This window comes from Panicum virgatum, chromosome 8K (assembly GCF_016808335.1).
Source record: "Panicum virgatum strain AP13 chromosome 8K, P.virgatum_v5, whole genome shotgun sequence".
Taxonomy (NCBI): Eukaryota; Viridiplantae; Streptophyta; class Magnoliopsida; order Poales; family Poaceae; genus Panicum; species Panicum virgatum.
In genome coordinates, this window is record NC_053143.1 from 23,383,294 (window position 1) to 23,410,626 (window position 27,333).

At 40.7% G+C, this 27,333-nt stretch overlaps 1 protein-coding gene and 1 long non-coding RNA gene across 4 annotated transcripts; one reads left to right on the top strand and one right to left on the bottom strand.

Moving 5' to 3' along the window:
* Nucleotides 1-989: 989 nt before the first annotated feature.
* On the bottom strand, nt 990-2,317 carry LOC120644240. The gene is made up of 4 exons (XR_005663536.1): nt 2,185-2,317; nt 1,854-2,116; nt 1,346-1,780; nt 990-1,255 (listed from the first exon to the last, which is right to left on the bottom strand). It is a non-coding gene; the product is annotated as an uncharacterized LOC120644240 (long non-coding RNA).
* A 1,150-nt stretch (nt 2,318-3,467) lies between these two features.
* On the top strand, nt 3,468-19,939 carry LOC120644241 (achilleol B synthase-like). 3 transcript variants are annotated; one of them, XM_039920820.1, is made up of 19 exons: nt 6,547-6,588; nt 7,860-7,964; nt 8,643-8,828; nt 9,107-9,196; nt 9,310-9,498; nt 10,190-10,274; nt 11,835-12,001; nt 12,661-12,849; nt 13,302-13,415; nt 13,924-14,046; nt 14,135-14,254; nt 14,944-15,042; nt 16,490-16,546; nt 16,924-16,970; nt 17,069-17,212; nt 17,301-17,478; nt 18,478-18,552; nt 18,649-18,732; nt 19,468-19,939. In XM_039920820.1, the coding sequence occupies exons 1-19, from the start codon at nt 6,562-6,564 to the stop codon at nt 19,606-19,608; spliced, it is 2,220 nt and encodes a 739-aa protein (XP_039776754.1). In that variant the 5' UTR covers nt 6,547-6,561; the 3' UTR covers nt 19,609-19,939. The 3 variants fall into 3 exon arrangements, with proteins under 3 accessions (XP_039776753.1, XP_039776755.1, XP_039776754.1); XM_039920819.1 differs by lacking the exons at nt 6,547-6,588; nt 7,860-7,964 and adding an exon at nt 3,468-3,764; XM_039920821.1 differs by lacking the exon at nt 7,860-7,964 and having other exon boundaries at nt 6,375-6,588.
* Nucleotides 19,940-27,333: the final 7,394 nt, after the last annotated feature.

Below are 27,333 nucleotides of genomic sequence, written 5' to 3' on the forward strand. Positions count from 1 at the left end.
ATTAACACACTACTTGTATGTTTGAAGTGAGGTTAGATGTTTGTTTCAATACCCGCAAAGAAAAAGAGAGGAGGGGAAGTGTCAGTGAGAGGAGTGCATCACCATCACTATAACACCCCACCAGTTTGGCTACCTAATTTACAGTCTTAATAACTGTGTTGATAACACTCCCACTGAGACTGACCTAAATATGTTGTTCTTAGCTCCTGTGTTCAGCTGGTAGCCAGGTCTAGCACCAAGCGGAGCTCCTTTTCGTTTCATCTCTACTCCACGGCAGCGTGCTGGATGAGCTGGCAGTCCATTCGACCATTCCTGCTCTTATATTTTGCACTGTTTTTCGTTTATTAGGACTTGAAATGGGGGATCTAGACAGCTGAGATGGATCCTATGCATACGGCAAGGTAGATTAGATGGCTCCCATGTTCAATATTTATGTTTTGTTGTAGTGATTATTTCTTGAATATTTGCTTTCATGGCACGCGCAAAAAAATATTGTCGGGAAACACTACAGGATTCCTAGAAACTTTTGGCGGCCAAAAACCACCGAAAATAAAGGATTGCCGGCGACAATTAGCTATTTTCGACGGCTTTAACCTAATTTTGGGTGGCAATGAGCAGCCGAAAGAACTTAGCCGAGGATTAGGCTAATTTTTGGCGGCCGCCGCCGAAAGTACGTAATTTTTGGCGGCCAGGGCAAAGCCGCCGAAAATTGCCCAGCGCCTCTTAACGTTCGGTGGTTTATGTAACCACCGAAAATTATTCGTTAATTTTCGGCGGCTAAAATGTAGCCGCCAAAAAGGCCGCCAAATTATTCAGGTTAATTTTCGGCGGCCTCATTTAGGCCGCCGAAAATTAGCGGTTTCCAGGTTAAATGTGAGCCTAGTTTTGTTAATATTATCAGCACATAACAATCCATATTACATTCACATCAACACGTTAATATTATCAGCACATAACAATCCATATTACATTCACATCAACACATAAACAGTCCAATAACAGTGGAAGACAATAATCAAATCTCAGCACACATCATTCATATATAGCAAATACAGGCTCCAAAGCGTGTTCCAAATCTCAGTACAAGCTCCATACCACATTCACATGACTTGGAGAAAATCTCAATACAAGAAAGTTTTAGCAAAAGGAAGTCCAGCAAAGAAAGCATATCTCACAGCATCTGAGGGTCGTTCGAGTTGTGTCCACTACCTCCGGAAGCGAATATGTTTCTGGCCCAGATGGTAGCCCGGTCATCCTGTTAATAGGTGTAAAGTCTGGCATTAGAGAAAAATTAGGAGTTATCCATTATAACTAACCAATAGTTATTGAGAACTAACAAACTAACCTCCTCTCTAGGTGCATTTGCTGGCTGTGCTAGAGGGGTTTGGCAGGTGTCTATCACATTTACTCCTGATCCCTGGTGTATAGAAGATGAAATAGATTTACTGATTTAGACAAGAAGTATAGATTTACTACTGATCCCTAGTGTATAGATTTACTGAAATAGAACAAGTGTACAGAATCTACTAAATTTGGATAAGTGAAGCTACAATTTACTGATTCAACTATACTGACTGCATGTGTTTAGAATCTACTAAGTTCAACAGCATTGGATAAATTGAACTGAATTTAAGCCAGTTAATCGAACCCCGGCTGCAGGAGGTCTCAGAGGATAGAACTGAGGCAACATTGGCGGTGGTGGCGGTGGAGGTGGCATTGGTGGTGGCGGCCGCCACGGTGGCAAGATATATTTATGGCCATGCTGCTGCTGCAACACTGACTGTAAATGCAACCTATTAGTAACACAAAGTGAGAAATAGTCGAGATGCTAACTGTGCAAGAATCATACTTACGGCAAAACCAATCTTGTTGTTGTACGGTGTAGTTAGCAAAGTACTCTTGCTGTTTTCTGTAGTACTCTTGTTGCTGTAAGTTGTACTCTTGCTGCTGTAAGTTGTACTCGTTTTGCGCCCTTAGCGCCTCTTGCAGATTCTCGATTACAAGATCTTGCTCCGTGCGGCGATATCAGCTAGAAGTACAACCCAAACTCTAAGAGGAAGATCCCCTGCGTGATCGAACATCTCTCGAGTCGACCACCCCGGTAAACATGGAGTACCTTCAAAATTCAAAGTATGAAAATTTTAATTGCAGGTAACAACATAATTTAAGAAATATTGATCTCACCATCCATGCTCCTTTCCACCACCGCTAGCATGCAACGCCTCCGGATCAATAGGTCCCTTCCGCCATTCGAAGTTTTCACCATGGCGTCTAACCATCTCTTGCCCATATTGCTCCTGCAATTAGAAAATAAATTTCTTTAACTTAGAGTTTGAATGTTTCACAACTAATTGCAAATTGTGAACAACTGATCAATCGGTCTGACGCTTGCTGACTACATAGGACCTCCAGATGTGCCGGGTCCAGTCCCCTATGCCCCCGGAGATACACATCGATGGGTGACGGCTCAACACCAGTTTGAGCTTCCTGCTTGTAGCAATTAATTAGTAGCATATAACTATATATATGTTTATGAAAGAACTCCATGATATCTTACCATTCGTTTAGCCGTACGAATGTATCCATCGCCTCCATTCGTACATTAATAGATCTCATGTTTATAACTATTTCAGAATACATAAATGCATGAACCACTCCTATAAAGTTATTTTTTAGGGGCGGCTGAGGGAGCGAGCCGCCGCTAAAAATACAGCCCATTTATAGGGGCGGCTGAGACGGTGAGCCGTCCCAACAAATAGATTTTCAGAGGCGGCTCTATTACAACAGTATCCGAGCCCCATTTTTAAAAACGGTTGACATTTTGGTCCACTCCTAAAAAATTAGGGTATTGCTATAAATTATTTTTTAATAGTGTGGCTCTTCGCACATCCGAGGGTCCTCGCCCCCTCGATGGTCGGCCTTCGGCTCTGAGGGCCTTTGGTGTGAAACCGAAGCTGGCATCCCCGCCCAGGTCTTCGTCCAGTGAGTCAACGATCCCCGGGAGCGAGGGTCTTCGGCCAGGGTGCAAAGGGGGTGTCCTTTCAACAAAACTCCTCCCACCCGAGGCAAAAATAGTGAGAACAAAGAAGTTGAATGGCACGGATAGGAGGAAGAGGGGATAAAGGACCAGAGGTATTTAGCCCCGGTTGGAGTCCGGTTAGTGGAAACAACCAAGACAAATGTGCAGGATGCAGACAAGTTCTGTATTAGTGTTAATCCGGTAGTACTAGGTCGATGATACATTGTTTCGTCTGATGGTCGAAATCTCAAATTTGGTTGACCAATTTGGTTTGGCCAAAGCGTGAAACTACGTACTGCTAGTCCACAGTGGAGCGAGACGCACAAATAAATGCGGGCATGCAGGTCTCTTAACGCTGGTCAAGAATACCGTTAGTTGGCCAGTAGTGTATCCCCCATCAGTGCATGTGGATGGACCTGCCCCTCTATAAGAGAAGCGTCGCGGGAGCCAAGCTTTCCTACTGATCTCTCTCACCTACATAGTCTGTGTAGTCATCACTTAGCTTACGGCAGGCCAGGTGCTCTCTATTTTGTTGTTGTTGGCCAGCATGTGGAGGCTCAAGGTTGCCGAGGGGGCCAGCCCACCGCTGAAGACGTCCAACAACTTCCTCGGCAGGGCGGTGTGGGAGTTCGACCCCGACCTTGGCACGCCGGAGGAGCGCGCCGAGGTGGGGAGGCTCCGCCGGGAGTTCACCGACCGCCGCTTCGAGAAGAGAGAGGCCTCTGACCTCCTCTTACGCATGCAGGTACATACTAACCATGAACCTCCGATCCTGCCATGCTATATATATAGTTCATGGAGCAAGTTGTTCGTCGAGCATATATATTCCTGGGTTTTTGATCGGAAACCCGCACGCTGGCCATGCGCTTTGCTTCTGCACGACTCACGTGTTTGGATTGGTGCCCATGATTGCCAGGCCAAATTTTGGGCTTTGACCAGCAGCGACGAGCGTGCAGTGTTTAGATAGCAGCCAAAATTTGGCTCGCCCATGCCCAGACACGCGCCTGCAGTTCATTTTCGAGCCCGCGCGCGGCCAATTCTTGGGCGGCCGTTTTGTCCGCCAAGATTTGGCCGGCCAACGGTATGGCGGGGCTTGGCAGGGTCATCATCCAAACGCACCCTAACCAATGTCCAATGGTGAACTTATAACCTTTTTTTTAGATTGGTGAACTTATAACCTTGATAAAAGAGGGACAGGTGGGGCCATGTTAGCTCTCTCCACTAACAAAATAAATACGGGCAACGCCTTTTCGAAAAATATAGAGGAAACAATAACGTCAATGTATCAGCTGCAAACCAATCTCTCTATGCGCAGAGGGAGTGGGAAGGGAGATTTGCAAAAGTGTGATTAGAGGCTGGCAGTTAAGTCTAAAATTACTCAATCTCCCATGCCCTTTGGATGTTGATCCTGTGACCTAGATTATAAATTTGCACGGTTGCACGAAGAAGTTGGTTTGCACCTGACACGTTGCCAACAATAAGTTACCCTATATAAGCCAACTTTTCAAACTTCGGTTGCATATTACTTTTAATGTGTCGAGTATTGAGACATATGAAGATGCTACGAGAAGATATATACATACGTCTAAAAATATAGTTTCATAAAGGCACGTTTAGCTATATATATGTTATTTGAATAATTTTGTAATAAAAAGTAGTGGGTAAACACAAGTGTCCTTGCAAGGCCACTTTATTACAAAACATATGTTTCATTGTTCTAACGGTATCTCACTCCTATGTTTTGCTTCAAGGCCACTCTTCCTTTGGGGAATTTCGACATTAGAACAATGCAAGGATATCCGGCCGTGCTACGGAGTACTAATAATGAAGGGGGAAGAGAGATGAATTTATGGGCATAATAAATAGCTATGACCCATTTGTTAGCTTGCGTACATGCTTTGTGCATTTCTATATGGCCACCATCATCATGTACTTGCATCCACACCACACGTATGCACCGTTGGCCGCCTAAGCTACCGTACGGCAACATCACATCCAGAACACGCCGCTAACAACACACGTACAGCCAACATGCACGCCCAAGCACCTTCTTCGCGGAGCGGAGAGCATTTACAAGCAAAGTGCCAAAAAAATAAAGTCCAAAATTATGGTTATGGAACCTTAACAAAAGTTATTGGGAGTAAAAAAAACACCTCTTTCAAATTCCTAGAAGTACTTTTAGAGGGAGCTCCTGGAGCGTATATGCACACCGAAGGGTCATACACTCGTACAAATAAGTTGACGCTCTCTCTATACATGAGTTGCCGCAAATTTAAGATATAGTAAGTTACAAAAAATAAAATTAATTATACACTCATACACATAAGTTGACATAAAATAAAAGTTGTTATATTCATAAGTTGTCACCACAATAAGCCGGTATACATATAAGTTGCTATGGAAAAGAGCAAGTCGTCCATAAGTTGTTACTAGTGCAAACATATGCAAATGAGATCTAGTTTTATTGGTCTTGTTGAGTAGAATCGGTTCACGAAATGCTGGTAATAATTAGAAAATAAAATATTTTTTATAAACAAACTTAATGCTAAAAAGAGCAACGCAAGAGAGATAGAAACAGCAGAATGTGTGCAGGGATGGAGGAGAGCAGGAGAGATTTTATGAGAGAGAGCGCGGTCCTTGACTTTCGAAAACAACTTGATTGTGGTCCTTTTGTGATTAGAAAACAACTTGATTGTGGTCCTTTTGTGATTAGAAAAATAAAAGAGACAGAGGATGAAAGGTGTAGCGCGATTGCTTTAACCTGCCACCTGTCCCGAGTTATCTCAGTCCTATTAGAAACCACACCTCCACATATAAAGTATACTGCAAAGTATAGCAGGGACGGCGTCGATGTAGTGAAAATAGTTCGTCAGCAGTTACGACAGGGGATTGTTTCACTTACATGTGGGGGCGTTTACAAGTGGGGCTACATATCAGCCACGTCGGGACGGAACATGAGATGCACGTTCATTTAACCATACAACTATACAGTGCATGGATACACAGCGGAAATGGCAAGTGTCGCTACAGTGCTCCATCTGTTGTACTCGCCGGTACTTCCTCCGTCGCAGAAAAAATATAACTCTCAGTTTCATGAGATACCCAACAATTTTAATTTTTTATTAAATATATACAAAAAATTACTAATATTTATATCTTTAAATAAATTTACTATAAAATATATTATATAATTAATTTAAAAATATTTATTTTATAATATAAATATTAATACTATTTTATATAAATTTGATCAAACTTAAAAGTATTTAACTTCTAGAAAAACAAGAGTTGAATTTTTTGGAATGGAGGGAGCACTCGATGGAAAATGGAGTCTGATTGGCCACGCTCCCTAGGCATGGAGAAGTTAACGGATTAACTGGTCCAGCGCCGTACCAAATTAATATCATGGTCCCACACTGTAGCAATATTCGTGACATCGATAGTTGTTGACGTGTCCTGCTACTTCTGGTCCGTTTTAATTTCTTCAAGAATCAACAACGACGACCTTCAGTGTTTGGACATTTTTGGCTCTGTTCTTCCTGATGAAGCCGAAGCGTATATGGAAAAAGGTAATTTGTAAGTATTATTTCCAAAATCAATCCTAGTGTATAAGGAAAGGGTGTACGGCTACTAGCACCTAATTACATAGTATTCAAATAATAGCTATAAAACAGTCCATCTCAAAACTAGCCCTCCAAATGGACTATATACCTCTACCGCAGAAAGTCTTGCACCGCCGCCACCATCGAAGACTAGAGGACAGTGCCACCGCCGACGTCCCGGCACACCGAAGAAGTACCTCTTATTCGCTAGAGAAAGGGCGCCAACGCAGCCACCCCACCCGGACACAGAAGCTCTGCCGCCAAACTTGATGCCGAGCAAAACCTAAGCTTAGATCTAAACAAACCTAGCCAATACATGCCCGCACGTCAATCCCCCAGTTCTCCTTCCTCGCCGGCGCCGGACTGGCTGCCGGAGAGGAAGGAACCAGTGGAATCTCCGCCAGGTTTTCCGATCGCCCTTGGCTCACCCTTTTGCCCTGTGTCGACTGTAGCAAGGGGAAAAGGAGACCAACTCTTTTTTAATTGTACGTAAGAATTTAGATTTTTCTCAAGGTTAGCTATTTGTTTGAGTTCCTTTTGCATCTTAACCCGATTTTGGGTCTTTTTAAGAAAATTTAGAGGCTTCTTGGCATTTTCATAAGTTGTTTAAATTATTTCTCCAATAAAAATCTATTTCCAGAAATAAATAAAACCCTAAACTTCTTTATTGAGCCAAGCGCGGATTCTGCGGTAGCACGAGCGTATATGCACTTGAGGCCGATATGAAAGGGTATGGATCTATAGGTTCGTAGCGGAAAATTCAAGATAACTTTCCATAGTTTACGGAGCTTGATGAGAATACGTAATAAGTTTAGAGAACACAGATTAAATTCTCTCCAAACACAAAGAAATCGATGACTGAGGCTAGATCATTACTATTCGAACTCTAGATCAAGCATTTGCAAGCTAAAATTCACTATCTACAAGTTAAAATGAGCGGTGCAAAATCATATATAAACTTAATACTCTGATAGAAAACCCTAGAGTTTGTATCCGAAATAGCCACATTTGAGAATGAGTTTTTGTTTAAAAGTGGACTTAACCCAAAACATTTTTTAAAAAAAGACCGTGGCAAAATAAAAAGAGAGGCCCAAATACGAATCATGAGTAGTGACCAAACAAACAGTGTCGTGGACTCGTGGTAGCCACTGGCCCAATTGGCCAATCTCTTCCTTTCATTTCCTCGATGCCGCCGCCGTCGTTTGACTCGTGTTCCCTGCCGCGCACTCTAACGCCAGCGCTCGTGCCGGTGGGGTCCTCATGGTTGCCATCCGCGGCATGGAGTATTCAGGTTGGACACGCCTTTCCGATGCGGAGAAGACGCCGCCACTTGCTGTGATTCCGTGAGTTGGTCCTAGACCCCTTCTCTCTCCTGCCCCCTTTGCTCCTAGTGTGAGAGAAGTTAGGACCCTGGCATGAACTAGTGAATATGAGCGAATAATTGCTCAATTTTACCTGAGTTTCGATACCGGATCTTCAGATATGGTTTGTTGTTTCCTGTACATTCCTGCTGCATCTTGTTGAGCAGTAATCTGTATCAGTCAAGAGAGGCTAATCGTGCACATGCAGAAATCAATGCTGGTGTTTAGTGGGCACTCCTGATTTCTCACGGGCAAGGAGCAGGAAGGCGAACTGAAAGTGTGAAACTAGTATTAGGTGCTGTTGTGAACGATAGAAAATTTCTCAATGCAACCCTTTCAATCATGCTCTGATATCAGGAGTTTGCTGGGTTCAGAGATTAATTAAAGCCTAAAGGAACTCACTCACTTAGCATTGTTTTGAATCGTATAAATTTCAGATGAAATCCTTAACTGAAATTCTTATGGCGGAAATGCTGCTTCCTTTCAAATAGCAAGCACCATTACTAAATAAATGATTGTCAATGTGGCATAATAGTCGCTAAAGGTTCTAAAGATACTAGTTTGCTTTCCTATGTTTATGTTGTATAGTGTGTGCACTTCATTTAAATATTTCTTGAATTAACCATAAAATTCTTTGCACTGTACTATACTCTATTGCAGTATGCAAAACAAAAACATCTTCAGTTGGATCCTCTACCAGCAAAGCTTGCAGAGAATGTACAAGTCACAGAAGAGAACATACTAACATCATTGAGGCGAGCCCTTGCTCAACATTCTAGTCTGCAAGCAGATGACGGGCACTGGCCTGTAGATTTCAGTGGCATTTTGTTCATCATGCCTCTCTTGGTATGCATTTTATTTTGAATTGACACCATCAGTTGACCTTCTTGCCCAACGTAATATATATCATAGACAACATTTGTTTCAAATTATTCATGTTTTATGGCATGTCTACCAGTTTAGCATTATAGATTAACTTATGTCAAATGCCATCTAGAGCCACCATGAAATCTGATAAATAAATTGTTATTGTTCGTGTCATAGTTTGCAAGCTTCAATAAACAGTGACAGTAGTATTTTAGTTGAACTGCGCACAGCATTATGAGCTTTCTATATTCTTGCAGGTATTTGCTCTATACATCACTGGATCACTCAATACTGTCCTATCGGAAGAACATCGACGTGAGATATGTCGCTATATTTATAACCAACAGGCATGTAGATGGCATTCCAGCTACTTTCTAGTAATATCATCTGTTCAGCTGTCAGTTACTTTTCTGAAGGTGGCATATTATAAGAAAGTTTGTATGTAATGGGATCCTTGTAGAATGAAGATGGTGGTTGGGGTAAACAAATGCTGGGACCAAGCACCATGTTTGGCTCATGCTTAAACTATGTTACCTTAAGACTTCTTGGTGAGGAGAAGACACATGATGCGTTGAGCAAAGGACGTGAGTGGATTTTGTCTCATGGAAGCGCAGCTGCAATACCACAATGGGGAAAGATATGGCTCTCGGTATGCTATCTAAGTTTTAAAAAAATGAAATATTTGTTATATGTGCATGTAGAAGCCACTGGGGTTCCATGTTGCCTGGGTTCCATATATAAAATTTTCCCATATGTATTATGCACTATTTTCTTTAAGAAAAATTCAGACAGGTTTGATGAAATAGTAGATAAAGTTCAAATTATGAAATGCTCGTTAAGATACACAGATGTATGAGTGTTCTAGCTTGTGACTTTATATCAGTAAACAATCCTAAAGTTTTTATTAAATTGATATTGGATATTAACTTACCTCATTGCTGTCAATTTCAATTATCATGCAAGAGTACTTCAAACTTCCATTTTGTAGAAAAAGGTAACTTGAGTTAGAACTTAATGTGTCCATTTTGACATGATGGGGCTTGTGCTCCCTGATCCCCAAATTTTGTATTACCTAAGGTATTCTGAATTAATACAAATGGAATTCTACAGCTATTTAGTTACTATTGGAGTACACATATTTATTTAAATTATCATAAACATTAAACTTTTACCATTTACTGCTTCCTTGTGTGTGTGTGTGTGTGTGTTTGGGGGGGGGGGGGGGGGGTTCTTGTTTGTGACAAGTTCTTACAATGCCAACTATAGTTATGTTTCTATGTAAATTATAATTTATTGACTTAGAAGTGACTAATTCGTGGTCCTCATCTTTTCTAATGAAGATGATAGGTCTGTATGATTGGTCTGGAAATAATCCTATAATTCCTGAATTATGGCTTGTCCCTCATTTTCTTCCAATACATCCAGGTACGTATCTCGTCTCATGATAACTATTGTTGGTGCTTTGTTATATGTATTGTCCAGCATAACACTGAATCCTGCAAGGAAGAATTATGGCTCTAATTTAATTGACAGGAACCCTAGCTATAGGCTCTATGTCCTGGTCCAATAGTTTCCACTCCACTCCTGGGCTTATAGGGGTCACTGACCATAAGAAACTCAAAAATGCATGTTGAATGCCTGTTTTTTTTTGTATTATTATTGCTCTTGTGGCTGCTATCACCAATATGGTGTTATTCGATGTGCTGTTTGGAATTGATATGGTTTAGTAGATGGAAAGGTAGCAAAGAGGTGAAGGCGAATTTATCCTCTCAAAGAGGCTATGAGCTGCCAAATATGTGGTTTAGGGATTATTCTTTGCTTGATCTCAAATGAACGTGGTCTCCATAAATAGATCTGACCCTAATAAACATGGTTAACAATCTCAAGCTAGGCAGCTAGCAACCTGCTATCAGCTGAATCCTATCTCAAGTTCTCAACCAAATAAATAAAAATTAAAAGAACTCGAGTAATTCATCTCAGGCTGTGGAGTTGGTTGCATCTGTAGCCAAGGTCACAACCTTATTCCTCCTTTGTCCTATACTTCCTGAAGTATTTCTTATGTTTTTGCATCATGATGCTTCGGTACTAAGAAACTATTGGTCAAGTTTTAAGGCAGAACTTCTTTTGGCTGTTGCGGCATTTCACTTACTTAGGATATACTTACTAAATTAATCAGATAATGGGTCAATACATTGTTTTTCATTCTAAGAGAGAGATTTGTTAATTGTTTTCTTATTGGTTTCAGTCCATCTTTCACTGCGAACCCAAATACAGAAATTAATCGAATAGAGAGATCTGATATGATAACATTCTATCTTTCACCTTCACCCCTGTTTGAGTGCTGCAATACACCTCTCATGGAGCTTGTCACCTGTGCACTATGAGCTGGTTGAAGTCGTCCACTAGCTCGATTCAACCTCCTAGCACATAGGATGCTTGTGCTTGAATGTTGCTGGCCACCTGTTAGCTTTGAAGCTTTCTGTGAGTGAAGGGTGAACTATGCCAGCTAGACTGCTAGAGCCGCAGTATCTAGTGCTTTGCCGCATCGTGCTAACCTTATGGCCATCCTGAGCTGTGTTGTGGCCTCTCCATCCTGCTCGGCATACCTTGTTGGAGCTCAAGGATGATTGTGTTCTGCTGCTATTGGGATTTTAACTTGACTTCTAGAAGGGATTTTTGACACATTGAGATTTAGGAGGAACAAGAAAGTGGACATGTCTATGTATGTCTTTTAGTGTCTCAGTTGTCAGCTATTTTAAAGTAGTGATGAGGAGGGAAATGAATTTGAACTGTTTGCATTGCATTGGTGGAAACACCAAAATTTTTTTGTTGCAAATGCGGGAAAACAGATACCTAATTGCTCACAGAATAAAATGTGTCACTTTAAATAATCTTGCTCAACTCGGACATTGTGAACCTCTATTTATTTCTTGCTCTCAGAATCCTCTATTTTTCTGATTAAAAAGTAAATTTTTGCTACCACAGGACGATTTTGGGTGTATACCCGTATGGTTTATCTGCCTATGGCTTATCTCTTTGGTAAGAAGTTTGTTGGACCAATTACACCAACTATATTGGCATTGAGAGATGAGCTCTATAGTGTACCATACAATGAGATTGATTGGAACAAAGCTCGTGATACTTGTGCCAAGGTTCGTTTTTATTGTGTTTTTGTTACATCCACATACAACTTTTTAGTTATTGAAACAGAACATATTGGATAAGCTGTTCGATCTTAAATCACTGAAAGCAATCTATCCTATTGGAAATGGTTCAACAGTATAGTAATCATTGATAGATGGTTCAAAACTTCTCCAAACACAATCTCAGCTATAGGTTGGTATGCAAAACTTTTTTGAGTAATATGTTCAAATAAATTTCATATATGGTACTGAAGAAAACAATACATTGGGGCAGTAAAAATAAGAAAAAATTAGAAATTTCAGCCTATTTGGTTTAGTTTATTTGGTAGGCTGCTGTTGTTAATTGGTTCGGATCATATGAACACTCAAAAATGTTAATCCGAAGATATTTGCTGCAGCGTATCAACACTTGAAAATGATGTTCATATCTTAGCTTCGGTTCTATATTCCGCCATAAAATGTTGATCATTTTGATAAAAAAAAGTTATGTTCATTTCCTTCTTTTTTCGAGTGATTATGTTCATGCCTTAGCTTCAGTATCTTGACTATATATAGGAAGCTAGAATGCTTGATATATTGTGTGCTGTCTAGTATGCTTAACGATAAAAATTTTTATTCATACAGTTTCAACTGCCTGATTCTCTGTTATTTCCTTTTTGTACATGCAGGTGGACCTTATCTATCCACGGACAATGGCACAAAATCTTGTATGGACTTGCCTTAATAAAGTTGTGGAGCCAATGCTGAATTGCTGGCCAGTAAACAAGTTAAGAGATATAGCATTGAAAAATATAATGAAGCATATCCACTATGAAGATGAAATTAGTAAATACATCTGTGTATGTCCGATAAACAAGGTATATTCATAAAATATTGGAGTGTTCTGAGTGGCTGATCTTACAAAAAAAGGGGCACCCTTTTGCTGCTATATGACAAGACCTTCATTTCGGCAAATGCAAAACTTTTTGTTTGGACCTGGACATATGCTGAATTTGCCAGAATTGGTAAATAGTATAATATCAACCATAATCTTTGAGGCTCAGCCTATTGCCCTGACCGTAGATTATCTTCTTGATTTTCTTTGACTAGATAACAGAATGATGCATTGGTTCTTAAAATTTTGGAGTTCTACAAAATATATCTGTAATGGCCAAATGCAATTTGGTTAGCATAATATTACACACGCTCAACTGGACTTCTTTCAAAGTTTAAACGGTCAAAAGAGAACCAATTCTTGCCCATGACTGAAATGATTTGAACAAAAATATTCATTTTAATTTGTAGCTACTTCTCAACTCTTTGCTTGTAGGCACTAGATATGATTTGTTGTTGGGCAGAAAATCCAAATTCAGATGCATTTAAGCAGCATCTTCCAAGGATATATGATTTTTTATGGATTGCGGAGGATGGTATGAAAGCACAGGTACTACCTTGTCATGCTTCGTGCAGCAGTTGTACTATTCGCCATTTTCTCATTGTTGACAATCACTTATAATTACTATTGAAAATTTTTTGTTACCAAAATTAGATACCTTTCTGGTTAAGAATTTATCAATATAAACGTAGCTAATTGACTAATTTACTACTTAAGAATTCATAATGTTGATCATACAATGACTAATTGACTACTACCATAGGACCACAAATTTGAACATTACCATTCTTAATAGAATATTACCAAAACATTCACAGCAAAAGTCATGTTCAAGTCTATGGAATGTTTGGACAGTAGTCACCTTTTTTTACACAAAATCCTAACTAGGCAGTCTAATTTGTTAAATCATTAAATTACCATGGCTATTTCCAATCACAATGATTTATAGGAAAGATTATGTCCGATGGCCACTTACATGTTCGTTCTATTTCTGCAGAGCAACATGTTCTGTTTAAGACTTAATAATCATTGTACAAACTTTTTATCTCTATAATAGGTGTATGATGGTTGTTCAGCATGGGAGACCGCTTTCATTGTCCAAGCCTATTGCTCGACAGATCTTGTTAATGAGTTTGGTCCAACACTCCGTAAAGCTCATGAATTCATTAAAAGTTCACAGGTTCAAGTTACTCCATCAAATACTTTTATATTAATGTAAATTAAGCAATGTTTGCAAAGAAAATCTTGATGTGCATATCTTTATACAGATCCGTGAAAACCATCCTGACTACGAAGCTTACTACCGACATAGATCGAAAGGTTCATGGACGCTTTCGACAGCAGATAATGGGTGGAGTGTATCTGATTGTACTGCAGAAGCACTCAAGGTCAAGACAAGTTACTTATGATATTCTCATTTGCTAAAAACCTTGACTACGTTCTTTCCTGGTAAAAGTATCTACTATGACATAGTAACATAGTACTTTTTCAGCCATTATCAGAAAAAAAGTAGTTTTGTTACTGTTTGCATACTCTAGTGATTCTAAAGCACTACCTCTATCCCGGAATATAGCTTTTTTAGGTTTTCTCCTAGTCAAACCTTTTAAATTTTGACCATAGATGGTAAAAAAAAATATAAAGATTGTCAACATAAAAGTGATATTGGTTTATCCTAATGAAATCAACTATCGTATCATGTAACCTTTTCTATTTAAAAGTAATTATTTTTTTAAATATTATTGGTCAAAGATGAAAATGTTTGACTTTGACCAAGTCTAAAAGTTGTTATATTTTTGGACGGAGATAGTAGTAAACTACTGTTGGATAAATAAGACGCCTGCACTAGAGATACACACACGCATAACAAACACTGTTGGTCTTGATTTTCTTCTTCATACAGTATATACTGTCATTGCTTTTTTCAATCAAATTTACGGATGCACACACATATGCAGGTTTATAATTATTCATGATCACATGGAATCTTTTTAAGTGCCCTTGTGCAAGTATTTGCGTCATGTCACTCAGTACTCATTTAAATTTTCTTCCATTAACACTCAGGTTTTCGTTTCTTTAGGCTCTTTTGTTGTTGTCAAAGATCTCTCCAGGTCTCGTGGGGGATCCCATAAAAGGAGAAAGTTTGTATGATGCTGTGGATTGCATTCTTTCTTATGTGGTATGACTCTGCTTTAGATCATTTATCGTGTTATAGAATTTGTGTAAGCAAAAATATGGCACGGGAAAATAGTAGATTGATTATAGGGTGCAGCATACACACATATATATGCAAGGATGTCGTGGATTTTGGTTTATGAGGCAGAACCAATCAATGGAGACCCTTTTATAAAACCACGCACGGCCACAAGGCTTGGTGCCGCAGGTCAACCACGCCTGAAAAGGCCAACCGAACAGGACCCAAATATCCTTCTAACATTTTGACTGTCACGTCTAAAACTGACATAGTCTGGCTTGCTACTAGCTCCATATTTGCATCCTCTTCTCCCATCTGAACTCGTTGAAACAGTTTTAATTGTTTCAGTATCACTATTTCTACATTTTAAAATTGAGAAGATTTCATCCACAAATGCCACCCCACTGTGGGCGGGGTCTGCACTCATTGAAACAGTTTGAATTGAGTCAGTATCACTATTTCTACTTTTTAAAATTGACAAAATTTCATCCACAAATACCAACCCACCGTGTACGGGGACTCGATCCCATTTGGTGTAATCCCTGAGCATGGATTAAATCATCCTGCCATCTGAAAAGAAAAATAAAAATAAAAAACAAACAAAAAAAGCGAGCTATGGCGCATTCAAGATAAATTTACACATAACTTGGCAATTTTCTGAAAGGTGCACGAATTTGGTGGTGAATGTTATGATGTGTGCTGATTTAGAAGTTCTAAAATCTTTCGTCCGAACCGGATCATATTCTTCCATGTATATTATTGGTTTCCTGCTGAACATCTTGTGGACTAAAAGGTGGCGGTGTCAGCATAATATCAGCTTCTTTTAAATTTAGCATTATATTTTAATAACTTGTGTATTAAAGAGATAACTGAGACTATAATTTAAGCCTGTCCACAAGGTAATTTGAGCATTGGAAAGGCTTACTGTGCTGTATCATGGCAGGGGATAATTTTCGGTCTGAGTGGAGACTAACATGTCATTCTTGCTTGATTGATTATGAAGATTCCCCTTTCATTAGTTCAACATGATAAAACTCACGAGAAAGCATAGACAAGTAACACAGGTTATCTCCAACAATGGAAAACATCAATACTGAAACAATCCCAAGGAATAAGTCCATGGATGATTCTTCGATATTGAAACAACCCAAGGAATAAGTACATGGATAATTCTTACATCTGACTCACAAGTAATACTGCACTAACTGATTTCTCGTGAAGAGCGTGTGGCTGCTTCATTATCACTCATACAGTAAAAGAAAAATGCTGCTGCGTTGTCTGCTACACAACACAATTTCTTGTTTTTTATATATTCTAAGATTTAATGAAATTGTTGTTTTCTCATTGCATAATTCTTTGACCCAGTTTATGAACAATTTAGTGTTGTACTTGACACCGAAAGTAATTGAGCATGCTTTTTTGTCTATTGAAGAATGATGATGGTACCTTTTCTACATATGAGCGTAAAAGAACCACACCTTTGTTGGAGGTGAGTATTTTAAACTGCTCTTTTGTTTCCTGGACAAACAAGTTGTGTAACTTCCATGTTCGAGTTGAGTCAAATATAGAATTCAAACCATTCTTAATTAACTCACTGAAGCGTTTGACATTGGAAGATTACTACTCTCTTTCTAGACCTCATATATAATCTTCTAGATCTTTCCATAAATAAGACAGCCCACTCCTAGCTGATTGTATATACAAATTATTTGTTAGGGCAGACAAATATAAACTGCAAAATGAAGTTTGGCTTTCAGGGTTGTGCATGGGTGTGCATTTTTTGTAACTTTTTTCATAATTACCCAAATGTTTTCTCAATAAAAAATTCATGCCGGACTGTGCTAACTTGGAATTTCTTGGCAATAGGTTCTCAACCCTTCAGAGAGCTTTATCAACATTGTTGTTGACTATCCGTAAGAAATGAAATATCTGCATAATTTTAAAAAATACATTTGATTCCAATTATTTTTTATACATGGGATCTGATTCATTGTCTTTAACCAACTGATAGATCTGTTGAATGCACGTCATCAGTGCTCCAAGCTCTGATTATGTTCAGAGAGCTGGATCCAGGGTACCGCAAAGAAGAAATAGGAAATTGCATTAAAAGCACATCCAAGTTTATTGTGAAGCAACAAGGAAAAGATGGCTCCTGGTCTCTGAAATTATCTTGTTTGTTATCTGTAATTTATTCATACTTTTAAATTATGAAATAAATAATTAGATTAATTATGACCTAACAGGTTTGGCAGTTGGGGTGTATGTTTCACTTACGGATCATTCTTTGCTGTAAAAGGATTAGCTGCTGCTGGAAGAACTTATGAAAATAGTTCCTCCATCAGGAAAGCATGCAGCTTTCTGTTGTCAAAGCAGCTATGCACAGGTGGATGGGGTGAAACTTATCTTTCTAGTGAGACAGAGGTAACTATTAATTTTCATTATTTAACTATAACCATGTGGAGGGCTTGGTCAGGTTATGGTATATTTCTATATTTGTTAACTTTACATGCATGGTATTGCCTCGTAGCAATGTATTAATCTCAGTATGAGTGACAACGACCAATATGATCCAATTCTAAGGTGCTTGTTTTCATTAGTCTTTGTTTTCCAGCAATAACGTGTTTAGTTGCCTCTAGGAAGACTGAAGAAATTTGAATCAGTGGTTGAAAAGTAATTTGTCATGAGTAGTATCTTATATCTCAATTGTATTGATTTAATCTTGGCTGTTGAATAACAATTGACTACTGCTCGTGGTAAGTTGGTAACGGTTGTATCCAAAAGTATGTTGAATCAGATAATCCTTGGACACGACCCTGGGAACGGACAACATACATTTAGATACAACCGTTACCAACATACATTCATGTCAGATTCTATCAGCATATATGTGATACCATGCAACTGAGAAAGAATATCTATTTTGTTATCTTTTTTGCTTTTTTTTCTTTGAAATCCTAACTTCTGTATGATATGCAAGTTGTCAGATACTTCTGATCCAAGCATCTTGTTTTGGTTTTGCATAAAAAATGGAAGCAACTGGATGATTACTGCTTGTTCTCCTAACATATTTAGTTGCCTCATCATGGGTGTACATTAAGTACCTTTAGTTCCTGTATTATAATGCATTATACATACTCTTAGTAATTCAAATGTTGATGTCTAATTTTTATATATATTTTGTACTGATGATCTGAAAGAATTAATTGGTCAGGTTTGTGAATCCTTTAATATTTACCAACTTATTGGATAATTCCTTATCTGCATCATAACTGTCCAGAATTGCTTGAAAAAAATAACTGTCCAGAATAACATCATGAAATATTTGATGCTCGGAGCTGTACTATATCTCAACCATGCTTTGTTTGAAGGAAATATTGATTACTCCAAATCTTAATGAATTTTATCTCATTTATTTGGCAGTCATACGTGGGGACCAGAGGTCCTCATGCAGTAAACACTGCTTGGGCAATGTTAGCTTTAATTTACGGTGGTCAGGTACATATTTTGCACATTACAATCACCACAAATACATTACTTGTAAAACCGCCGTGATGGCTGCTTATTATTTCATATTATGGGCATACTATACAGGTGGAACGAGATCCAACACCTCTATATCAAGCTGCAAAAGAATTGATCAACATGCAACTAGAGTCAGGCGACTTTCCCCAACAAGTAATTTCTATTTATCTTTGGCTTATAGAAGAGCTATAAGTTTAGCATCATGATTTGGTTGTTTCTTTCTCTTTCCGCTAAATATTTCTTTATCATTACTGTTTTTATAAGATCTCGAAACTATAGAAACTGGACTATTACCTTTTTTACTTTAAAATCTTCTAATGAAGTTATAAAATTATATATATACGTAAAGAGATAAAGCTAATATATAATCTTTGATATATCCGTTGTAGACAGTTCCAAACATATCTATGGTAAGCCCTTGTATGTTCGCTCATATTTTAATGAACATCACTGTAACTATGTAACAACAGTTGAGGTACAAACCCAATAATTAGACTGGCGCAAAACCCAGTTTGGCCAGAACAAGACATATCCAGGCTCAGTGCAGTAAGGCCTATGCTCGGCTGCCCAGGCGCAGCCTGAAATTGCAAGCTGCCCAACTATTGTACCAATAATCCCACTCTACCATCTGTTTGCTATATACTTACAAGTTGTATATTCCATTTTCTATACAATCATGGATAGGTGAGTTTATGCATTCACGAAGGAGTTGCGTTCGGGCCATACTGACTTGTGCATGCAAATAATGAACCCAGAATGTATACACCAATAATTTATTTTTTATGCGATTGACACATGCCATCCTGCCACATCTCAACACATATAGGTTCTAGTTAGACCTGATGGTTCAACTCCACTTACTTCCTGGTACCTGTCCTTTGATCGCAGGAACATGTTGGGTGCTTCAACAGCTCCCTATACTTCAATTACGGCAACTACCGCAACCTGTTCCCGATCTGGGCTCTTGGGGAGTTCCGCCGTCGGCTTCTTGCAAAAAAAGAACTTAGACCAACGTACTTGATGTCTTGATGATTCGTAACATCCCTGCAATTAAGGGTAACGGAATCTGCAAAACAACACTTGACGGAATCTGCAAAACAACACTTGAAGCAATGTATCGAGGTTGGCATTTATGCTGAAGACAAGCTACTATGAAACAAAATCAGATCCTTAGTAAATGAAATCTAGGATCTGCATACTTAACAAAAGAATAACAAAACGTTTGGAATTACAGTTAAATATATGTTAGTGTGCTCTGTATGGTTATTTTATGATAGCAAAAAATTGATGTACGTCCTGCGGCATGTGTCCTTCTGTATCCCCAAATAAAGCTGCGCCCTCTCATTTTTATGATTTCTAATCAATATTTCCTATGACTGAAACGGTTCTGGAAAAAAAATGGCGAACAATACGATGGCGCACAAACAGGTATGATGCATGCGCTCTTTTGTTTTCGAAAATGGAAGTTTTATTAATTTTAATTAAACTTACGTCGAAGCGATGTAACCGATCATGAAAGGCTTCCCACCTATGTCTGACATAAGAAAAAAAACATACTTGTGACTATCAATCCACATATTAAATCGCCACCTTTGTGTAAAACATTTCTTGGCCATTTTGATGCTACTACAACTAAAATCCTAATGTAATAGGTTTTGGCGGATGGCCCATATACGAAATCAATGTGAAATTTTGTAGTGCAAAAACACAATTATATGTTTTAAATATCAATGACCTAGAAGTAGCTGCTGCTCTCAGTAACACTAGGGATTTTAATTCATTGGTAAGCCCCGAAACCATTGGCCAAATATTCTTTTTCGAGATTACACAGTACAACGCAGACACTTATAATGCACGCACTCTCACACCCCTATGAACATATTTGGATACTTGCTAGCTCAAAATAACCCTACCGCTATAACGCCATTTTGGCGGGAGTCAAGGGATATCAATAGACATCTACGTGTTACTAAAGAGTCTCGACTCGTTATTGGTTGGGTTGAACATGATCATAGTGGGTATGAAGCTACGGCCGAACTAATTTCCGTTAACGTATGTCACAGACTGATGTCTTTGTGGTAGAGCTCTCACGAATTGGTCATAGAGTCTAATGATTATTCCACATAAACATTGGCAAATCTAACATATGCATGATTTCATTGAAGGATCATTCCGAAATCTAACATAAGATAAGGTTACTTGTATTGCTTGGATGCAAAAAGGTTACGTGGAAGCAATATTATACTATTGCTCACAAAATAGTTTATTTTCTTGTATTACAATACAGTCAAGAAATAAACATCTAGTAAATTAAATATGTGATTACTTTGCAAATCTATTCACAAAAATCTCTACTATATTTCACACTTACAAAGTGTTCATCGGATTATGTGTTAACTTTGAGGCCTGCAAAGTTCATGGGAATCTCATCGTGATTCTAACCTGTTAAGTATCATATTGTACTATTTTCTTTTTTGAGTTTCTACCTTGGAGCTTCTTGTATAAAAACTTTTAATGAGGTATATCGAGACAAGGATATAGTGGTATCTTCTATTTTCACGGCAGGTGTTTTTAAGGGATATAGTGGTATCTTCTATTTTCACGGCAGGTGTTTTTAAGTATCATATTGAAAATTATTTTTAGGGGCGGGTGAGGGGGTGACCCGCCCCTACAAATGGCATTTGTAGGGGCATTTGTAGGGGCGGGTCACCCTCTCACCCCGCCCCTAAAAACCGATTTGTAGGGGCGTTTGAGCCCCCCACCCGTCCCGACAAATATTTTTTAAAATTTAGTAGAAACATCAGTTAATTCATTAAAAATAGTAAAGTACATCAAAAAATTGTGATGTTTTTATTATAAGCATATTGTGATATGTTGAACATAAAAAAATATCAAAATCACATTGCAGTGTATGTAATGAATAAAAATATTGAAACCACAATAAGTACCTAAGTCACACTACTATCTCAGGCAACTCAAGTCTAACTTTGTGTTTTCGACACTATTAATGACTAAACATGTTGAATTGTATTTTTTGTATTTCCAATAGTTATATATGTCATTACATGCTTATGTTAAAAATTTCACCTTTTCTGATATGTTTTGCTATTTTATTTGAATTAAATAAATTTTCCGAATAAATTTGAAAAATATTTATAGGAGCTGGTGGGGGATCGCCCGCCTCTAAAAATATAATTCTCAAACACTAATTTGTTTGTGAAGGGTATCAGGCGGCGAGACATTCGGTCATCCGAATTCGGACGTCCAAACGTCGGCGAGAGGGGGGTTGGGCTGAAGACATTCGAACGTCCGAACGTCTCGGGCCGGGAGGGCGCTGGTTCGGTGGGCCCAGCCTAGCTAGTGTTTGTAGAGGCTTTTGAGGCCTCCACCCGCCCCTATAAATTCTTTTCCAAAGTCAAAATTTCATTTAATTCATAAAAATAGTAAAACACATTAAAAATAACAAAATACTTCAAAAAATGTGATTTTTTTACCATAAGGATATTGCGATATGTAAAACATAAGAAAAATATTAAAATTATATTTCAGTAAGATGTGATAAAATACAAACACTTTCGCAGATTAATAGATCTCATGTTTATAACTATTTCAGAATACATAAATGCATGAACCACTCCTACAAAGTTATTTTTTAGGGGCGGCTGAGGGAGTGAGCCGCCCCTAAAAATACCGCCCATTTGTAGGGGCGGCTGAGACGGTGAGCCGTCCCTACAGTATCCGGGCCCCATTTTCAAAAACGGTTGACATTTTGGTCTACTCCTAAAAAATTAGGGTATTGCTACAAATTATTTTTAATAGTATGGCTCTTCGCACATCCGAGGGTCCTCGCCCCATCGATGGTCGGCCTTCGGCTCTGAGGGCCTTTGGTGTCAAACCGAAGCTGGCATCCCCGCCCAGGTCTTCGTCCAGTGAGTCAACGATCCCCGGGGGCGAGGGTCTTCGGCCAGGGTCCAAAAGTGGTGTCCTTTCAACAAAACTCCTCCCACCCGAGGTAAAAATAGTAAGAACAAAGAAGTTGAATGGCACGGACAGGAGGAGAAAGAGGGGATAAAGGACCATATGTATTTAGCCCCAGCTGGAGTCCGGTCAGTGGATCCAACCGGGATCAATGTGCCCGAGAGCCTTTAAAGACAAACGAGAGACTAAAGCCCCCACACCTCCCGGCCACTTAGCTAGCCGGGACACAGGGACAAATGTGCAGGATGCAGACAAGTTCTGTATTAGTGTTAATCCGGTAGTACTAGGTCGATGATACATTGTTTCGTCTGATGGTCGAAATCTCAAATTTGGTTGACCAATTTGGTTGGGCCAAAGCGTGAAACTACGTACTGCTAGTCCACAGTGGAGCGAGACGCACAAATAAATGCGGGCATGCAGGTCTCTTAACGCTGGTCAAGAATACCGTTAGTTGGCCAGTAGTGTATCCCCCATCAGTGCATGTGCATGGACCTGCCCCTCTATAGGAGGACCGTCGCGGGAGCCAAGCTTTCCTACTGATCTCTCTCACCTACATAGTCTGTGTAGTCATCACTTAGCTTACGGCAGGCCAGGTGCTATCTATTTTGTTGTTGTTGGCACACCCTCACCAAGCTGTTGAGCTAATTTAATGGCTGCTATAAAATATGGGTTATCTGCTTTCCTACCAGGAATATCATCAGAATGGAACCACTTGGCCAAAGCTTTTCCAAGTCTTGCTTCATCCCCCCCTTGCAGCATAGTGTCCACCCTAAGCTGTGTGGGTGCATTGCTACGTGCCAAATCTATATCAAATGGAGCTTGTGAAACACTTGGACTCCGATAAAACCTATCCATTCTTGTATGAGTACCCGAGCAACTTGCTCTACCCAAAGGCGGGGTGCTGCTACTTGCCCTACCTAAAGGAGGGGTACTGCTACCTACCCTACCAAAAGGAGGGCTGCTACCGCTTCCCCTAGTTTCCCTCAATGATTCTTTTATTGCCCAATCAATCTGCCCCGCTTCATCACGAGGAATGTTAGCCCTTCTATGCTTCATCCTGAATTGCTTTTTGCACATAGAGACGATGTTCTTTCGTATCAGCCCTCCTTTTTCTTCCTTCTGCATCTTTATCCAGCATTATCCTCCTCACAAATCTTGGCACATAAGGGCATGGCACAACATCCCCTTGTAAACCAGCTAGATGATTTCTGAGACGAGTTACACCTCCACTTCTCTTTCTAGCATTACAGTAACTACAGCTCCATCCAGTTTGTTTCCACTTCTCACCATGGCTCCATGGATCCTCAACAGGTCCTCGCAGCTTTACTTGAGCTCCTGAAATTTAAAAAAAAAGAAATTTATGTTCACAGCTCCATCCATTGTAGTCCAACACATACCGTTTATGTGTATTATGTTACAAACTAATTATATTCTACATATGGCTATCATCATGCATAATAATAATTATTCTACACAGCAATAAAACCATATTTTCCACTAGAGAACGTACAGAGGCTTACCATTTTTAGCAGTCACAATGTCGCCAGCTCCACTAGCTGAGCCAACATCACCATCGCTAATAGGTACCTCCCTCCCCGTCCCATTGTCTTGGCGCTGCACCCTCTCCCTGTCCATGGCAGTGATGGTTCACTGGCACAGCCGGCCACATATAAGAATAAGATTAGCCTTGGCAGTAAAATTTTTTATCGTATTCCTAACTAGAAAGATGAATCTATGGATAAAAGTTGCTCGGTTAAATTAGTAGGGCACTACATGGAAAGGAAGTGCTACATCGATCTGTCAATTTAAAATATAGCTCATAGATGTAGGTATGCAGCTTCTAGTTCTAGCTAACACAAGAACAAATCAAATCATTTAGATGTACTTGCCTGGGTCTGGGTGAAGCCGTCCTGGACGAGCGAAAGAGCAACAGAGGAACTAGGGACTAGGCCGCCGAGTGCCGCCGAGCGCCGCTGCCAAGAGCCTAGCAGCCTGCGCGGCCGCCGGAGCCAACGCCGAGGGAGGGAGGAGGCGCACGAGATGAAGGCGAGAAGGAGAATGGAGGCCCAGCCAAGCTGGCGCGGGCGCCGGGTAAATGCACGCCGCCGCCCGCCACTTGCGTTGGAGGCTGCGAGCCGCCGCCACAGGAGATGCAGAGGGGGCAATTGAAAATTTGGGGGCGATTTTAGGGTTTGGGGGGGGGGTATAGGGAACATCGGGCCGGATTGGCGCGGTTCCAGGGCGGGAGCCGAATTTGCGTGAAATTTTTTGGCCGATACGTTTTTTTATCGGGACCCACCGATAGAAGCAATATATCGGGTATATCGGCGAAATTTCACCGAGAATGAAAACCTTGGGTGGGGGTGCCTTGGGCGCGAGGAATCGAGGCGTGGCGCGGTGTGGCCGACGGATTTGGCTGGGAACCGGAGGCTTTGCTCCAGCGTACATGCTCTGTCCAGAGGAAGAGGAAGAAAGGACCGAGTGCGAGAGAGAGGAGGAGACGCTGGCAGCTCGGTTGAGGATAAGGGTGAGGACAGCATGGGCACGGTATGGGCGGGCAGCAGCGTGGCGGCCAGGCAGAGGACGGACGGCGCGTTGCCATGCCGTGCTCTGTTTTGAGCACAGGAGAAGGCATGGGGAGGAGGGAGAGAGAGAGAGGGAATGACAGGTGGTGCCAGTGAACAGTGACCTCAAGTAAATATCTCCCAAGTGAACCTACTCCATATTTCAAATTTAAATTCCACATCTTCCAATTTTGGTAGATTTTTGCAGCTGCAAGAAAATTTCAAAATCAAACCGAAACTCAAACTTTCATTATTTGAAAATTGAAACACAATTTTTACCCATACTTGAACTCATCATTTCTTGTGTTTGGTCATTTAAACTAGAAATTGGAATTGTTTTCTTTGTATGACTTGCTCGAGGATCATAAATGAGTCATTTGGAATTCAAAACAATATTTTTGTGATAAATTTACTATTTTCATAATTATACATTTCTAGTATTACTTAATTCAAATATGATATGAGCTCTTATTGGAAAGCATTGTTGGGGAAGCCTCCTTCTGTCCCGCAACCGAAGGGCCTTCGGCGCCGCCGCTGGGAAATCATTCAGCCAAGGACCCGCTAGTTCTGGAGAAACAAGGAATGGAGGCTTCATCAAAAGCCGAAGCCCCCCGAAGGATCAAGCGCCTTCGTCAGGAGCGAATAGCACGAAGCGAAGAGTCCCGAGGAAGGTGCTGCCAAGAGGCGGGAAGACCGGGGCTTCGGGGATGAGGCGAAGCCACGGATAGACGACGGGCGAAGACCATGGAGTCCCATGGTGGGCCTGGAGCAGATGCTTAGCTGTAAACCACGATCCCGATGTAACACAACATAAATGCCCGTGGAATATTCTGGGAATCTAGTCATTCAGGGGTATTAGGGTGTAATTTGGCAGGCGGGTAGGTGAACCGCCGCCTATAAATACCTGTGTAATAGTCATTGATGGGACATTGAATACAGAGTGAGTGAAAACCGGACACTTGTTCGAAGGCAACCGCTTTCTCTACTGTTCAACTATTTAATCGTCGCGCACTTTTCGAAGCTGTTGTAGCATTCGTCCTTCCCGGAGGCACTCTCCACCAACAGTTTTTGGCACCCACCCGTGGTTTGTTCCAACACTCCATATAGCAGCGAAGAGGAAGGACAACGGCACCACTACAGTGGATGCTCTGATGGCCGACGCTCCGACGTCTCCGGAACTCGCCGTCGTGCCGCAAGGCAATGACAACTCCAACAGCGAAGAGGTCTCCTTCCAGCTTGTGGCGGACGACGAGTTCGATGTCAACCTTGCCGACCTCGGCATCCCTCCCAAAGACTTGGCGGCAATGTGAAGAAATGACGCTTGCATCACCGCACACGCTGAGAAGACACGCCAGCAAGCTGCAGCGGAGGGCCCTTCAACCGTCCAGATGGTCACGAGGGCGAAGGGGAAGGAGCAGGTACTATCGCAAGCTGAAGCCGAAGAGCAGTACAGAATGCTGAAGGAAGAAGAGCTGAGATATCAGATGTTACAAAGGCAGATCCAAGAGAAGAGAGCGCTAGAGCACATGCAAGCTACCTTCGGCGCACAGCCCGAAGGGGCAACCACACAAAGGGCCGAAGCGATCCCCAAACAGCGACCCCAAGCAATCACCGAGGAGGATTCGCACCACGATGACTCCAAAGAGGAAGAAGAAGGGGAGTATCAGTGAAGGCAGCATCACCGAGGGCAATACTGCGGCGGCCCCAAATCCCCACTTTCAGAAGAGCTGGAAGAGCTCCTGTGGCCTCGGCGTTTCAACCCAGCAGTTTTGCCATAGTTCGATAGGGAGTATGACCTGAAGGAATTTCTCCTCAAATACGAAGCAACAGTTGAAGCAATCAGGGGGGTGTCAGCGTGCAAGGTGAAGGTGCTCATTCTCGGCGTCAAGGGTCTGACCCAGCATTGGTATACAAACCTTCAGAATGGCTAAATCTACTCGTGGGATCAGCTTCGGGCGGAGCTATCCACCTGTTTCCGGGCAGTGAAGCCCGACGAAGTCACTTCATGTGACTTTCATAACATCAAGCAGGAGAGCTTGAGTTTGTAGGAGTATCTGCAGTGCATTGTCAAGCTTTCCGCAAGAGCGCCGGCAGTGTCCGAGCAAAGCATCATCAACGCAGCTGTTCGGGGATTGAACTTGGGTCCATGCGGAGAGTACCTTGAGCGGTGCAAGCCGAAGACCGTGAACAAACTCTTCGAAATCATGCAAGA